At 43.3% G+C, this 17754-nt stretch overlaps 1 protein-coding gene across 1 annotated transcript; it reads left to right on the top strand.

The window, feature by feature from the left end:
• Positions 1 to 337: 337 nt before the first annotated feature.
• SH2D1A (SH2 domain containing 1A) lies at positions 338 to 17301 on the top strand. Its single transcript, XM_040572088.1, has 4 exons — positions 338 to 833; positions 12984 to 13047; positions 14449 to 14584; positions 14907 to 17301. The coding sequence occupies exons 1-4, from the start codon at positions 697 to 699 to the stop codon at positions 14963 to 14965; spliced, it is 396 nt and encodes a 131-aa protein (XP_040428022.1). The 5' UTR covers positions 338 to 696; the 3' UTR covers positions 14966 to 17301.
• The last annotated feature ends 453 nt before the right edge of the window (positions 17302 to 17754 follow it).

Below are 17754 nucleotides of genomic sequence, written 5' to 3'. Positions count from 1 at the left end.
GGCATCAGGAAGGATGTGTGGGGCCTCCCTGCCCACGCTCAGGCTGCCTGCCTCCGAGCAAAACCAATGAGCATTAGCAGTGGTTAAACACCACCAAAGCCTACGAAAATAACTCTTCATTAGGTAAATCAGTCAGGGTCAGCCTTTCTGGACACCAGGCCGGCCGCTGTGGAGCAGCGTACCTGAGGACTGAGGTGAGTGGCCTGGTGGGGCTGTGAGGCCAGCTTGCCGTCTTTGGTTTCTTACCCCTGTGGATTTCACAAATAAGAGGTTAAAAAACACATCCCTGGTTTGCAGAGGGCCTTCAGGGTCCTGCCTCACTCCTCTTTGCCCCTGCTTTTGTTCATGCTGGTCACTGCATCCCATCTTGGCTGAGCAGGGAGCCGCCTGGGGAGAGCAGGCCTTGAGATGGTCCCTCAGCATGTGGGCTGCGATGCTGCAAGGATGTCACAGCCTGTGAAACAGCAAAATAAAATAGGGGCAAAGGAAAGAAAAAAAAAAAGCCATACAACAACACGCCGACAGAAAGCAAAGACAATGTGTTCGTTCCTCACTCTTCCCTCAGAGCTATCTCGCCCTGTGCAGAGGCTGCAGAAGTGTGAACACATCCTGTTTACATCTGCCGCCCGGCTGGCGCGACGGAGGGGAGCGTGCGGCGGAGGAGCCAGCTGAGGTGCAGGGAGAGCCGGCCCTGCCATGGAGGCACTGCCCATCTACCACGGGAGCATCAGCCGTGAGGCCGGGGAGAAGCTGCTTCTGGCGGCGGGCACTGACGGCAGCTACCTGCTGCGGGACAGTGAGAGCATCCCGGGGGTCTACTGCCTCTGCGTGCTGTGAGTGCGGGTGGACGGGCAGCGGTAGGGGTGCTGGGGACACTGCGGATCCCAACCTGGGCATCCTTGGCATGGCGTGGTCCCGTGTAGTGAGTCAGAACAGTGTCTGAACATGGAAGGGCGGGTGAGGTGCCATGAACGGCTGAGCAGCTCGCCTTTGTGCCTGCTACCTTCTGCTCCTCCAGTGCGCTCATGGGTGCACCCACAGCATCGCCAGCATCACCACTTATCGGGGAGGGCAGCGCAAAGCATTTTGTCACACAGAGTGTGCCTTTGCTTTGGGATCCTCTTGGTCAGGTTGGGTGTCCCGTGAGCCATTGGGCTTGGAGTGAACTACCTTTAAAGTACGCAAAATACGAAGTGGTAATGTTTCATCATATAGGGTGAAAGGTAAAATATTTAATGGGATAGTCTGTCAGAGTGGGGATAGAGAGGTTTGCTCAAGAGAACTGGGGTCTGTAAAGTCATAGAACCTCATTTTAATGAGGCATTTTAATTACCCTACTTTTGGCATAGGCAGAGGAATGAGAAGTCCTGAGAGAGACCACTGTAAAACAAAGTACCATAGCACCAACAGAACAAAGATGTGTCTGCCAGGGCTGCGCGGACTGATGAGTGTCGCGTTAGTAGGAGAAGAAAAGCAAGAGAAAACTGTGTTAAGGCCAGAAAGAAAATAGCTAATGGCGAGCAAAGAGAGAGGGCGCTTTGGTACTTCGAGAAAAAAAAAAAAGGCAGAGGAAGAGTCCTAAGTCAGGTTTTCCCCAAAGGTCTTGAATACATTTCCAACAATATGCAATTAAGCCCTGGGTGAGCATTATTATTCCCCTGTTGTAGAGCAGTAAATGGAGAGATGCAAGAAGGTAATAGGCAATCCAAAAATACACCACCTTCTTTTAGTGAAAAGTCTTCACGGCAGAAGATGTATTCTTTCTTCTCTCATGAAATCAGGTGAACCAAGAGAGGTGCCTCTGCTAACAAATACCTCAGCCCTTAACAGCTAGCTGAAAAATGGGACATAAGAAGCATCTTGAGTTAAATGAAAATGCAATAGACATAGCAACAGGTAAGGAGTGCTATGATTCCAGTGATGGCAATAGGCAATAAAAGCAGAATCTGTTTTAAATAACCATCAGAGGAAATGGTGATATATCTCCTTTAACACTCAGAAGTCAGTCAGCGCAGGTAAAACACCAAGGCATTAGTGAAAGGGTCAGGCAGAATGTTACAATGCTGCATAAAATAGAGAATCCTAAAATTAAATCCACCATTAGTCTAAATCAGGCTGTAAGTATATAACAAGGTTTTTCATTTGTGTGCAACAGTTAGGATTTTTTGCCATGTTAATGGTAATTTATATCTTTAGGAAGAAATTTCATGAATGAAATAATATATATATATATAATGAAAATAGGAAGAACAGAAAGGATTGCTAACTACAGCAAGCTTTGGAGAAAAAGAAAAAAGACCAACCTAACTGTTTCTGGAAATTATGGACCACTCATGTCTTCATGTTATGTCACATTCAAACATATATATGCTAAGCAAAGGGGAAAAGCAAAAAATATTACTGATGAATGCTATGCAGGTTTCTTCTGGAATGTAAAGCTTTTTAATTTTTTTTATATAAGCCACAACATATGAGGGAAATTGTCAATATCATCTTGGACAAATCCAGATTAAAAAAGAATAAATGAAAAATATTACAATGAATATGGTCCAATATAGACAGTAAGGTGGCTGAAAAATGGTAGAGTTAAGCCTTGGCTTGAACGCTTCCTAGTGTTTCAGTTTAGAGTATTATGTAAGAAATAGCGGATACAGTAAGCAACGTATCACACAATAACTTTGAAGACAGGTATCATAAAAATATCAGGAAATGGTCTCACACTGGAGATAGCAATGACATCTTAGAGAAATGTGTGCCATATACTACAGAAGTGCTTTAACAGGCAAATTTACTAAAGCAAAGCACTTTGGTAGAGAGTCTGGAGGAGCAAGTACGGAAGGCATTAGAGATGTAGATACGTATTCAGTGGAGGATGCTAAGCCTGGTGTTGGCAATGGACCAAATCCTCCAAATTCAAGTCTGAACAGCATGCACAGAGATGAAACAGGTGACGAGCACATATGTGCATGAGAGCTTTGGTAAAAACCAAGAAGGAAACGAGCAGCTGCTGTATTCGCTCTTTATTAAAAAGAAAAGAAAACAGAAGAAAGCGTAAGTACCTCTCTGCTTTTTCATACTTCCTAATAGATAACAGAAATTACAAGGAATAACAAAATTGTTCAGCAATTTACATTTCTGTTCAGAATCTATGCTGATGATCACTCTAGAAATACCTAGGTATATCAAGTCTTGGCAAAATGTGTTTACTGGAAGTACTGAAGCAATTTTTGAAACCTGAGAAACAAACCTGGTGAACCACTAGATGTATTGCAAAAAGTATCACAGCTAAACAAAAAAAATATCTTCCCAGTGAAAATTTCTAACAGCAGTGAAAATGTTTCATACTGACGGTGATGTTTCTATTGTTCGTAGAACAGAAAAAGAGAAAACTGTTCCCACTTTCCAAAACCAAAATGCTTTCAGTCTGTCTTCTTTCACCTCTCCCTGCACTTCCCTGGAGAAGTAAGACAAAACAAATCTAAGAAGCCCCAGCTCCCCAGACCCCAACCATCTTAGGGATTTTATTTTATTTTATTTTATTTTATTTTATTTTATTTTACTTATTTATTTTTTATTTTATTTATTATTTGATTTTTACCATGGGGAAGGGAGAAGGGACTTGAGAAAACTGAAATCACAGTTCCAATAATGAGAAAAGAAATTTTGGATGACAATACTTGATCAGCTTGAACGACACAGGTGGTTGCCCTGCATGTCCAGCTCCAGGTACAGCATTTAGAAAGTCCTGTGATTGCCTCTACATTGCTGTGGCTCAAGCAATGCCTCCCCTTTCCGAAAGATGGTGTAAGTTTGTGATGCCAGCCCCCACTGGGCACTCCCAGAAAGCCCTAATGTATTTTGGAGTCTTTGAGCCTCCTAACACATGTAATAAGGGCAGCGGTGTTCACAGTCAGGTTCACTCGCCTTTTGCTTTTTCAATTAAAAAGTGGAGCCCTGACCTTTAAAAGGGAGAAGAGTCAAAGACTTCAGGAATGCCTTGCGACTGACACTGATTTTACAGGGCAAGCATAAAAGGGACAGGTGGTAGCATAAAACCTGACCTATAGAGATGGGTAACTGCAGCAGCCAGGCCCCTGTTGTCAGCGCATTTATCTAGAAAACTCTGCTTTCTCTCTTCTTTGTTTCTCCTGAAGTATTCTTTATCTTCCTTGAGTGCTGCTTTCTGCTGCCCCAAGTCACGGTGTGCCTGATAGTCTTCAAAGAGAGAACAGTTTTTGGTGTGGCTGTGGCAAAACACAAAGAACCCACTTTCAGAAATATTTTAAGACCACAGTTAAACTATGCATGGAAGAACAGAAGGGTTTTGATTTGGACTAGGGTCCCCTGGGGCTCTTGCAAACAAAAATGCTGCCTGCAGCCTTTGGCAATGCTTTTTTGGCAAGACGCTTCCAAGATCTTTGTGGTATGGATACCATTATTAAATTGATAATACATACTTTAAGGATGTCATTCATTAGTGTTTGAAAGTGTCAACAGAGGAGCAGGATCATTTCCTGAAATTTGTTTAGAGTTGAATAGAAAGAAGATTTTTGCTGTTCCTGACAACAGGGATAGAAGAAATGTGTATTCTTTAAAAAAACAATGTACACATTTTACCTGTAAACATGCTATATTCAGCACTCTGAGGTTTTAATAACAGCATACAATTGTTACGGGAAGCTTTCTTTACTGGTACAGTTTCCTTGTTGCTCAATATCCCCCTTGATGTTTTCAGCACCCTCAGAAATCCCCTGTGCATGTTGCTCCTAATGAAGTCAATGGGGGACACAGGACACGATAACAGGGGCTAGGTTGGGAAGCAGCCTCTTAAGCTGTGCCTGAAAAATGCATGAATAAAATGCCTGAGAGTGCCAAAAGCGCCACTTTCCTTTACAGATATATGAGAGCACATGCAGAAACAAGCAGCTCATGCCTGAATTGGCAAAGATAAAGCAGTTGTAGTTTGGGTCTTAAGATTCATATACTTGAGCACGCTTAGCATGTTAGTAGTTGTTTCAGACCCTTAAATATTTCTCAGTGAACGTTCAGCTAAACATGACATACTTGTCAAACTGTATGTTCAGATCGTTTGTTTGAAATCAGCCATTCATGTGCTGTGCTGCATTCAATTTGCAGGGAATAATCAAAAGCTGGAATTGAAAACTGTTTAGAGCTCTTGAAGCAACGGTAATGGCAGTGGGGATAGGCTGCAGTCCCATCAGACTTTTACATAAGCTATTTTTTCTGTCACCATAACCACAGTGCACAAGTTCAGGCAACGTGCTGAAACTTTCTGATGCGGCAGATGTATCAGGTGTACAGCACGAAGGTGTGATACAGGATCACGAGTCAGCTTCGGCTTAGCATTTCTTTTGTTTCCCATGTAATATGTTTGATAGAAATGGCAGAATAATTGCATTTATTATAACACTGCACATAATAATCATCATCATTTAAAATGTAATTTGGAACAAAAGCTTCTATCCAAGGAGGAGCCTCTCAATTCAAGGTTGCTGGTGTAAATACCATGCACTATTTTCAGCTTTGAAAAAAAATCTTTTACAGCACAGTGGAGGTATTTCAGCTCCCTGCTCATCAGAGTGAGCATCATCTTTGCTGAGAAAAACCTGTCTAATGGCCTTCAGGTATTCCACTGATTTTCCTGGAAAGATTTTAGAAAGGTAGACAGCCTGAAGGGTGGGTAGTCACTATGCTAACCAATCAGTAAATGACAGAGTGAGTTAAATTGTTAGACGACAAAACCTAGATTAGCTCTACCTTGATTTTCCAGGCCTGAGTTTTGAAGATTTAGTTCAAGCAGTGATTTCAGGTCCAGGGATTTTATGGTCAGAACTGTGCCTACCTTGCTCGGAGAGAAACAGGAAATCTAATAATGAGCTACACTGAATCACTCCCAAGCAAACCCAGAAATGTTTTGTAGAAATATGAAACCGTCATTTGCAGTGCTATCGACAGTGTTTTATCTATTGCAGTTCTTGTGAGTTTGGTCTAAAATGAAAGAATTTTCACCAGATAACCTTTTATCATAATTTTTTTTTTTTTTGCCTTGTGAGGTACTGTTCTGGAGGACATAATTATTCACGAAGCTTAGCTACTGGCTCACCATAAAATAAGCTCCTTCCTTTTACTGTCTCAGATTTGAATCAATTCTTATTTTATTTCCAAATTTCAAGAAGCTCCTGTTTGAGGCATTGCTTTTGGCTGGACCACCTTCTACCAGAGCATCATACCTGCTCAGCAAGGCTGCACACTCTCCCAGTAGGTAAATCAGCAGCTCTTCTGCCGATTGTCAGGAGTGCTCGAAAGGTGAGGATGCAGACAATCTTCCACAGGAAACTGCGTATACATAAACTCGCAGGCATTTCACAAGACTTGACATGTCCGTTCAGGCTGTTAATTTCAGAAGAGAAAATCAAAAGAATGTGTTTCTTTATCATGCCCTAGCATCATGGTAGCTCACCCTAGTAGCAGATTCAGTATCATGGGTAAATACCAGAAAAGCATTGGTAGGGGAATCAGAAGTGTAAACTTAGGGGTGTGTGTATAGAGTGCTACTGTGAGTTAAGCTACAGTAACTCTGTCAGACTTTTTGGACCGTGTAAACACTGATTTAAGCTATTTCATTCACTCTTGCTGACATAGAGCTTGTGTCTTGCATATCAGCTCAATGCGAGTGCTATTTCTTCAGCTTGGGTTAGCTGATGGGTGGTAATTGCTAAGTTGCTGTACCTTGATTGTGTGTCTGAAACCTAAATAAGGCAGGAACCAGGCCGCTTGTCAACCAGAAAATTCAAATTCCAGGACAGACTGAGGAGCTACAAGTTTAAACAGGATTTTCCCCTACATTAACTAACAAGACTCTTTGGCCTTTCCATGATTCATAAACCAAGCAGAAACATAACAATTAAAAGAGGAAAAAGAAAGCACTTTAAGCGGACGGCTGGCTTCAACTGTTTTGTCTTCTCAGTGGCTGCCGCCACCACCACAGCAGGGAGGCCGTGCAGCTCGGGGGGAGCATGGGCTGGGGGTCCCCAATGAGTACATGGGGGATACGCACAGGCTCCTGACACTGACGCAGGGCTCCCCTGCTCTCAGAGGTTGGGTGCTCTGGCAGCCATCTCCCACCTCCGCAGCTACTCCCATCGCCCATGTGCCCACACCAGGGTCACCCCCTGGGATGGGGCCACCTGCCTGGGCTTGGTCCCTCCAAGCAGGAATTCAGGAGCAGATCTGCAGCCCAAATACTCTGGGTGAGGCAGAAGCAGCCGTAGCCAGACCCTCTCAGGCTCTTGCATGCTGTTTGCTATGTGCCGCTGAAATCCTGCTCTGAATTACAGGAGTAGTGATTTCCCCATGGGCTTTCTTGCAGCACTCATCTCCATAGTATGATGTGGTGTGTAAATATTATCTCAATTTGTGAAATGAAGAGTTTGTTAACTCTGTTTCACACATGAGAAACTGTGACACAGGATGCTAAGGGCTGCAGTACCCTTTGGGTTCTCAGTGCGAAGGTGACAGGAAAGCATTTTGATAATACCAGGAGTTCAGCTGTATGGCCTGCAGACTTTGCTTGCATTGCTGAGGGCTGTTCCCTTGTTTCTTCTTTTGCTTCCAAATCACCCATCTTCACCCCTCCTCACCTCTGGCTTTTCATGCGGCTCCCAGTTGAAGTCCCCTGAGGCTTCACCTCCCTTCACCCTCTTCCTTACTCAGACCGACTCACCCATGACTTCAGTTTTCATTGCTGTTTCCCTGTCCAGCTTGCACAGAGGCAGCTCCCCATCTTTCCTTCCATAAAGCATTGCTTCTCCTACCATGTCGCCTTTCCTGGCACTTCCCCATTCTCCATACCTTAGAGAAGTCTGAGGCAAACACCCCAGAGACAAAATTTCAGCCTGAAGGGCTGAGATGTGACAAAGTTATAAGCTGAGTTTGGGCAGTATGTAATGCTCTGGACCTCTGTTCATAAACCACACCACTGGCTTGTCCCTAACCAATTTCATAAGGGGAAATTCTCAGGTAAGTCCAAGACGCAAATGCGCCAGGTAAGAGGAGTTGACTAGTACAGTGCAAAGACATCAGAATAAGTTATGTGAAGAGGAAGAAATTGATGCCATTTATTGCTGACATGGCTTTCCCCCTGTCTCTCTGTCTTTCTCCCTTTATATTTGTTCCATTTTGGAACCAGAAATGAATACAAATTAGTTTAATAAAATTTCCCAACTGAGATACAAAACATTTGGAAATGATTTTAAAATACACGATGCAGCTCAAATGTCATGGTTAATTTTAAGCTGCAGCATGCAGCTAATAACCTCTGGCTATTTCAATGGTGCAGAAAATTGTAATTATTCACCTGTTAAAGCAAATGCTGCTTTAACAAGTCTGATCACAGTTGAAAAGGAGGAGTGGAGAGGACAGTTAGACAGATGCTGTCTCAGTATGTCATCTGTGAATGATGCCTTTGTAGCTCTTTGGGAGGAATTATCTAGCTATGAAGAAAAAAGCTATCATACAAAATGGACTGTTTCCTGTAATAGCAACTTTTTTGAGAATTTCCTTTGACAAAGTTTTCCCAGTTATGGTATTGCAATGGGGACAGTGCTAGAAGAGTTCCCAGGTGGTATAACACATCCTTTCACATGGGGAAAGAAAAAAAATGTTAAACGAGGTCAAAAAAGTCATTAATGGTAACCAAAGCACTGTTTCCTCAGTGCTATCCAATATTATTTTCATAGCAATGGATGTTTTCTTCTTGCCCTCATCACCATTTTGGCATTTTTTGCCTTTGATCAAGAATCTATGGGGCACCATTCATCATGCTGTTAATTCATGATTGCTTCCATCCCTTGTGCTTCACTGGCGCATAGGAGGAGCTTTGCAATTGTGAGTGAGGCTTGTGGCAGTCCTTGGGCGGAGTGAAGGGATGTGGGGAGCCTTCTGCTGGATCTTTCCTGGCTGTAAGGAGATGCTCATCGTCCAAGAAATGCCGGGAAGCAAGTGTCACTGTGAGAGTGCTCTCTGAAATCCTTTTCTCAATTACATCTGTCCACCTCCTGTTGATTTTCTCCAGCAAGGAGACAAGTTTAGGTCACTAAACTCAGGTTGAGGTGGACCTGGCCTGCATCTGACCAGGCAATGACCTCAAAGCAGGTCTGTGTGAGAGGCTCCAGGTGACTAGTGCCACCCAATGCCTGGCTTTTGGTTATAGCTATGTCCCCACACCACATACAGGAATATTGTGTCACACTAGAAGCCTTTATTTCTGTCATGAATTGACTGAAATAAAGAAAACAGAGCTGTCCCCTAATGGTGGCTGGGGATTTTCTTGTGTCTAAGCTCCAGTAAATGCTTTTTCCTGATGTATTTTGCTATTTGGAGGCAGTGTTCTACACAACCTCAATTTTAATATTTAATTTTTGTTTTTAAGAAAAACAGCTTGATCTGCCTTCATCCCACACTGATCTCAGTAAATGTTGGGTAATTTAAATCATAAAAAGCTTTCTTGCAGGAGGCTGTGCCCATGTAGCACTGAAAAGAACTTGGTATACCAAAATCATGACGCTCGAGCGTGGAAGGTAGAAAGCACCTTGAAGTGGTAATGAAGTAAGTTCCTGCTGTTTAACAGAAAGTTTTGATAAGATCACATTCGTTAGGAGAGTACTTACCAGAAGAGCTGCAACTTATTTTGTGGAAAGAAAGACACCAATAGAAAGTAGCAAAATGGGAAAATCTAGCTGTTCATGTTCTTTACAAAACGCATCCTTTGTGCATTTCCTTAGAGAAAGCAGGCGTGGTGGGTGGTGGGCCTGGGCCATCACTGTCCTATTCTGTTCTGGCTTTGTTTGCTGATGGCTTCAGAGCCAACAGATGATACCATTGTGTTTTTCAGCTTAAGTGCAGTAAACCCCCTTCATGCCTCACATTCTTTCCTCTTCTGGGAAAAAATGTAGATTTGTCAGATGAGTGCAGAGCTCCCACTTGTGCTTGCAAGCCTGTGATAGGAATGTCATACCCCTCCCATACTCCATGCGGTGCTCAATAATTCCATGTTCCCAAAGTCTTGCTCCTTTCTCTGTATCTAAGGGGCTTTTATCTGAGATATCCTTTGAGTTTTCTCTAGGCTTAGTTGAGTTATTTTATAGTTGGAACTCTTTTTATATGTGATAGGTATCTACTGCATATCTCACCTGTCTTTGTCCTGAATATTACTTAATCTGGCCTTTATTTTTCAGCTTGTCTGGCTTACTAAACCCATTTGGCAGAGTGCTAAAAGCCATCAGACATTTCAGAGTCAGGGCAGCACCCCAACCCCTCAACCAATTCAAGTTATGCAATCTCGTAGAAAGAGAAAATAATGAAAGAAACAACAGATGGCAGCTTTCTGGACAACTGAGCCATTTCTGGAAAAAAACGGATTTTAAAGAGATTGAAGCAGTTAGCAGGCTTCAGGACAACCAAGAACAAGGCCTGGTAATATGCAGGGTATTATCAAAAACAGGAGGCAAGAGAGTGAGGTTTAGATTTTTTACAAACTGATCCTGTTTGTTTTGAGGCTTGAAAGAAAATGATTGTGGAGCTGGTCAGATAGCTGCTTCAGAGAGAAGGGACAAAATGCCAAGGTGCCTCTGGTATTTCCCAGCACACTGTGGGCTGTAAAATCCTAGTTCCAGTAACCACGGCTTAGCTGGTGATCTACGTGCCCAGATGAAGGAAAGACCCTTGTCATTTTCAGATAGATAGGGCTGCTCTTGAAACACTGACTACATAGGCTCCCAGAGGTTTTAAGAAAGGACATGATAGTACAAGGTTGTCTAAAATGGGAGACTGAAATCCCAGAATTGTAGGGGTTGGAAGGGACCTCAAGAGATCATCGTGTCCAACCCCCCTGCCAAAGCAGGTTCCTTAGAGCAGGTTGCCCAGGTAGGCGTCCAGACAGGCCTTGAATATCTCCAGAGAAGGAGACTCCACAACCTGCCTGGGCAGCCTGTTCCAGTGCTCCGTCACCCTCACATGAATTTCTTTCTCATGTTGGTGCGGAACTTCCTGTGCTCCATTTTGTGGCCATTGCCCCTTGTCCTGTCCGCACAAACCACCGAAATGAGGTTGACCATATCCTTTTGTCTCCCACACTTCAGGTATTTATAAACATTGATAAGATCCCCCCTCAGTCTTCTTTTCTCAAGGCTGAACAGACCCAGGTCTCTCAGCCTCTCCTCATAGCAGAGATGCTCCAGGCCCCGTATCATCTTCGTTGCCCTCCACTGGACTCTCCAGGAGATCCCTGTCTTTTTTGTGCTGGGAAGCCCAGAACTGGACACATTACTTCAGGTGAGGCCTGACCAGGGTGGCTGCAGTGCCATGGGACAGATGGGAGAGCAGTGCCGTCCTTCTGTATCCTTCCCTCATTCTGCAACCCCAGTGGGTTTTTCACACCAAGGGCTCTTTTTGGGCCCCTCCAAAAGTCCCCAAAGGGCTGCAGCAGCTGGGCTTGCTGGGGGAAGCAGAGGCAGCTGCTTTCTTCTATAGGTTCCCAACAGGTGAGCACAGCCAGCCAACTTTCAGGTCCACATGGCAGCAGGCAGAAAGCCATGTCTGTGGGGACACAAGATGATTTGGTGCGTGAGGTGGTGATGTGGTTGCACCCAGAGGAGGCCGGCGCCTCCGCTGCTGCACGGGGAGCTTGCCCCCGCAGCAGCCCCGACGGGAGGGAGAGGTGGCACGTCGCATGCCTCTGAATGTCATCATGCTGGGAGTTGAGCGGTGGTGGGGAGAGCTCACAGATCATGACAGGGATTTTCGCTCCTGCTTTGTGGGGTTATAGCAGTGTGACAACTGTTAACAGCTTCCTGCTCAGGTAAATTATACCAGAGACCGCTTTGCAGAGGTTGCTTTAATGACTTTTTAACAAGAATTTATCCAGGAGCCGTGACATGGAGCATAAGTAATTACAATCATACAGTATCTGTGTCATTGATGGTTTCTGCTATTTTGTAATAACTACTACAATACTGTGTATAATTGGAAAGAAATGTATTTTTTTTGTTGTTGTTTTGTTTGTTTGTTTGTTTGTTTTCTAAAGAATAAGAATTGATCCTGAAATAGTGAACGGTCCCTAAAATCCTGCTGTGTATTCATGTAAATCTATGTAGAATAATACATGGTCTTTTTTATCTGATACCATCTAAACTAATGTTGCACCCATGGAACTACCGTCAGTTCTCTCTGCTTCTGAGTTAAAATTTGGATATTGGTATAATAATCTACCATGTAAATTATTCACTGTATTGGGTTCTTAAAAGAAGCAGGACTGAGTCTGGATGTCGGTATGCCTTATGCTGTTAATGTACGACTCCTTATTCTTGAAGGAGTCAAATTAGATTTGAAAAGATAGAAGATTTCACACTCTTATAAAACTCTTTTGTCAGTGTTTGAGAATTAGGAATGTACTCATAAGGCAAAAAGTAATTTACCTGGATTTTGTGGTTCTAGCCTTCCAAATAAGTTACAGTCATGTTATTGCTTCTGGGAACATCTGCATTTAAATAAATCATAGACCAGCAAGATTATATGCCAATAATTCACATTTTCTTTTTCCAGGCAAAGTATGCCTGGTGTTTGTCCGTAAAAGGAGGTCACTGAAAAAAATAAAATAAATAAAAACACTGAGGCAGGAATCAGAGCATTGTCACTTAACCTGCAATAACTGAATATTGCTAAAATAGATCTGAGTCAGACCAATTCCCTGATCCAAAAACCAAAAAAAAACAAAAAACACCAAAACCCACCAGTGCGCTGAAGGTCGCTTGTGGTCTGTGTCTCAGTTTTCTATTGGCCTAGAATGTTTATGGGCGAGTTTATTGTTAAGGAAAGGTTAGCAGATGAACCGATTCCCCCTAACAGAGTGAAACCTAGCAGTAGAAACGAGTAATAAATATCTGTTTTTTGTTTGTTTTCCACAGGCATCAGGGTTACGTTTATACCTACAGAGTGTCCAAGACAGAAACTGGGTCCTGGAGTGCTGAGGTGTGTACTTCTCTTTTTCTCTTCCAAAAACTTCTCTATCCTGTTTAGTATTAGTATTGATTGAATGAAATATATTCAAATTATTCATGTTTCTGCAAAGTCTGATTTTCATTGAAGGTAATGATCTTGAATGAGCCCATCACTAAGATGTCTTGGTGCCGCTTCTGACAATTTTGAACTCATAAATTAATTCCCTGTTACATTTCAGCTATTGCATAATGCATTAGTGCATTATTTTGCATCATTTTAAATTACAAAAATATTGTGTTTTTATAATTTGACAAGCACAATCAGTATTCAATTCCCTTCTATCTCACATACCATGAACACCAGCATATTTAAAGAAATATTTTTCAATGTACAGTGTTTTAAACTTAATTTCTCTTCAGATTAATTTATCAAAGGCGCAATATGGTATATATGGTAGCCAAAACTTGTTACAAAAATCTATTTTCACACATATGATAAGAAACTGGTAGTGCAGGTGCAGCGTGACACTATTTGCGATAGAGAGAACAATTGAGGTTGTTGGAATCTAGATGCTGGCCTTATTTCTTTTATGAAAGTCTTGTTCTTTGTATGTAGTCAGCGTATTACTCCATAATTATATTTCTGTTTGCACCTTAATGAACACCAATATACAAACATAAAAAGTTGCTAGACAGGCATAATGCCTTGGCCATTGTGATAACAGAAATGGCTGTAGTGCTCTGGTGTTACACAGAATCAGGTCAGGGAATAAAACCAACTCACATTACTGCAGAGTACCTAATGATCCGCTTTGCCCTTGGGAGCGGCGAGGAAGATTTCACTCATTTATTCCTGTAAGGCCTTGGGAGCAAACCCTGAGGGTTTGTGCTGCCCAGGAGGGCTGGGACAAGCAGTGGTGTGCAGACAGGTGCTGGGACCCCCAGGGCCCTCTGACTGCCCAGGGAGTTCCGTGAGCAGGGCTGTGGCCTGGCCCTGTCACTGCAGTGTCTGGTGTTAGGCCTGCTACAGCTCCTCCCATGACCTCTACTGGCTTTCTGCACATGAGTCTTAGGCTTTTCCTCGATGTGTTGAGGAGAACTTTATCTGTGTTTCACAACACAGGTGTCCAGAAATGTGCCTAACAAGCACCACGGGCTCTGGGTTTCTCTTGTTGTGGTGATTAGAAAATTATCCCTCTTCCAGCCTCCTACCTCCATGGCGTGAAACCTCTCCTGGTGTGGGGAGGCCGCTGTGCACTGGGGTGGGAGGAGAGCACCCATTGCTCATTAGCTTGCTTTAAGCTGGCAGGCAGAGGGGGCTGAGGGAAGGGCTGGCTCCGTCCCTGGATGTAGTTGCATTTCTGAGGACAAAGCTTCTGCATCAGGACCCTGAGCACCGCCGTCCCCTCATCTCTTGCCTTTGGCTTCACAGACGGCGCCTGGGGTCCACCGGCGGCTCTTTCGGAAAGTGCACAACCTCATTTCAGCCTTCCAGAAGCCTGACCAAGGCATCATCACACCCCTGCAGCACCCAGTCGTCAACCACGCAAAAGTTGCGTGTCCCCCAGGTACCCACAGGGAGACTCAGCTGAGCAGGGCCCTCTATGGTGGGGATGGAGGTCTTGGGCCTGTTTGCATCATTGGCCTAAACGGGCCAGCACCAGGGCACTGACAAAAATGTGACTTATTAGGGGCTGTCAGTGTGATGAGAAAATTGTTTTTGAATTCATATTCCTGAGTGATACTCTGGCGTATGTATTCCTGAGTGATACTGAGGAGGTGGCTACCTGCCCTCCCCACCACTGTGGCTCTTGTAGGGGTGGTTCATCTGATCTGTCCTTTCTCTTGCAGTGTTCATCCTTCTGTATTTTTGTGATTATTTTTCTTTAGGGAGAAATGACAGCCGTGACTTCTACCTGCAGCCAGCACGAAGCCATTTCCCAGAGTGACATGACTGTACCTTCCAGTACTGCCTCTAGTCTACGCTCTAGAACAGAACAAGCTATACGATAGTAAATACAACTCCGTGAGTTTTCCTGTAACATTTGCAGAAATGTGTTTCATAGTTTTTCTATCTCAAGGTTTAGAAGTTTTTAGTTTCAGAATGTTTTGATTTTTTTTTTTTATGAGCGAGAAGACAAAAAAATCAACTACTAAATGGTGTCATATCTTTTTTTTTTTTTCTCTTTGTAATCCTAAGTGCAAAATATTTTCTCACCTCAAGACTATTTCCTATGTTTTACATGACTTGACTTTGGACTCTTCTGTGCTTTGTTCTGGTTGAAATTTATGCAAAACTGGGCAACGCCCCTTCTGTAGTCTTAGAAAAATGGCTTATATTGAGGTGTCCTTGCCTTGAACACAGACTTGCTGTCTGTGTGACTATCATTCATACAGGGCCAAAAATATTCTGGATGTGGCCCCAGGAGGATCCCCACTTCTCCCATCATACCGGGCATTCTGTAACTCACCAGAACCAGCCAGCACTGCCTCCATATACAAAATTTATAGTTTGTGCAGACACTTGAAAGCTTTAGCAATGTGCTGAGTAGATGAGAACAAGTAGTGAAGGACATAATTCTTTGGTTTTTAGATATTCTCTGTACTTGAAAAAAAAACACCCACTGCATATAATTTTTAAAAAATAAATTATTTTTGCATGATATTTTCTTTTCTTTCCATATTGTGTGTGTTTGTATGCTGCTGCTGCTGAACTCCTGTGGGAAAGGTTTACATCCATAGCACTTGTCAGCTTGCAGAATTGGAGCACTTGCCTTTTAAACTCAGTGTCCTGCCTGAACTGTCAGACAGTAGGCAACATTTGTGAACAGACTTGATGTGCTACAACCCTCTTGGTTTGTGTCATTGTTAGTCATGCTTTAACTAGCTCAAATGGTCCTAACTATCAAAAAGTGTGATTCTCCTGCACTTCTTTCCAAAGCACAAGACTACAGTGAATGCAAATGGATGACAAAAATATATACTAAAAAAAAAAAAAAAAAGAACCACAACCAAACAACATCTGTAAACATTGTATAACCACTCATAGGGTGCTTTGGATAAATGTTTCATGCGTATACTTCCAAGTTCTTCTGTGCAGCTTAGAAGACTGGAACCTTGTGCTAATAGGTAAAAACCTTTAAAAAGAGCTAAACGGGCTACCGGCATGGGCATTCAGCAAGGTTTGGCTGCTCCATGCAGCATTTATGTTTGGATTTGAGAAGGTTGGAAGTTTTTTTTGTTTGTTTGTTTTTTCTTTTTATTTTCCCCTTCCTATAAGTGGCTGCGTATGAGAGAGAGAGAGAAGTGCAAGCAATAGAACATTCATTTGAAGGACAAAATGCTCCTTGTAAACCCTCAATGGGAATAAATGCAATAAATAAACAGTCCTGTGATAACAGGAAGCAGTGGACAATGCTGTTGCAAATTTGTGATGCTTGTAGTTCATTACTCAATGTCTGTCTAAATTAAGGCCACATTTCGTTTGTAGTGAAATGTCCTGCCTCCCCTCCCCTTCAAATCATATTTTACAGTGTGTGTATATGTTTTGCACTGTGCCTCCTTCTTACATATGCTGGCTGGTTGAAGCAAGGGCTTTGTCTTAATACAGGGGCAGATCCAGAATTCCAGAATGATTTACTCTTTAATAAAATATTTAAAAGCTTTTTTTTTTTTTTTTTTTTAATTTGTTACATAATTCAGCAGATGTCAGCCATGGAGATTCTGAACTGAACATTACTAGCACTGAGCGCAACATCCAGCACCAGCTGGTTTTCTGTCGGGTGTGCTGATTGAATGTTTTACTCCTTTTCTGTGCCTTGAAGGTTTCCGGGCTTGCTGTACACCTGCGGCGGATGGTCTGTGGCTGCTCCTGGTTCTGTGCTCCTGCAAACCTGGTGCAAACTGACCTGCTGGTGTGTAAGCAGAGTGCGTGCCCCTTGGGCTTCCTGGCAGAGCCCCTTTGCTTTCCAAGTGCTGTGTCTGGACACAACCTAGTTTAGGCTGGCCTCTCTTGGGACAGAGGAGCCAAGAAAAGTGTGCTTGGAAGTGGCAGATGATTGTGCCATGGTGATAAATGCGGTGGGGAGCACCATGCCCAAGGGCTGTTTCCTGTAGAAATGTCACAAGCCAAGACTGTCAGTGCTGTGTGGTGCAAATCCTGCAGTGCAACAGCAGCTCTGTGGTGCAGTGAGCTAAGGCTAACTGGCTTGACTATGGGTGAATCCAGAAGTGCATTGTTATTTTTAAAAAACTACATAAAATAGGCCAGAAGATGCCATTTTTTTCTTTAAAGCTGAGAATGATGTTTCAGTTTCTGATGTGAATTATTAAGACAGAGGCTTGTTTGTATTGTTTCTTTTGGGTTTCCAGGAGTCTGGAATTGCTGTAGGCTTAATCAAGGTGCAAACAGTCAGAGAAGTTCATGCTACCCATGGGACAAGGAGTTGGCATTTGGTTATAGGAACAGTAATATGGAAATTACTGAGATTTCATGCACTGACTTTAGTATGAAAATCTACAGGTCCTTTAAAAAGCAGTGCCCCATTTTGTGGACATGATTTAGTCGGGAAACATCTGTAGCACCTTTTTGCTTCCTGCCAGCCCCTCTGGGCTCCGCGACACTGGGACGTGGCCTCCTTGCTCTGCCCTGTCCTCCTCCAGCCCTTGTGCTCCTGCCTCTGCCACTGGTTTGGTGGCTTCAGTGGGGGCTCTGTGTCCTGGCCTGCCCTGGCACAGG

This window comes from Cygnus olor, chromosome 13 (genome assembly GCF_009769625.2).
Source record: "Cygnus olor isolate bCygOlo1 chromosome 13, bCygOlo1.pri.v2, whole genome shotgun sequence".
NCBI classification, from domain to species: Eukaryota; Metazoa; Chordata; class Aves; order Anseriformes; family Anatidae; genus Cygnus; species Cygnus olor.
This window is presented reverse-complemented; position numbering and strand designations above follow the sequence as displayed.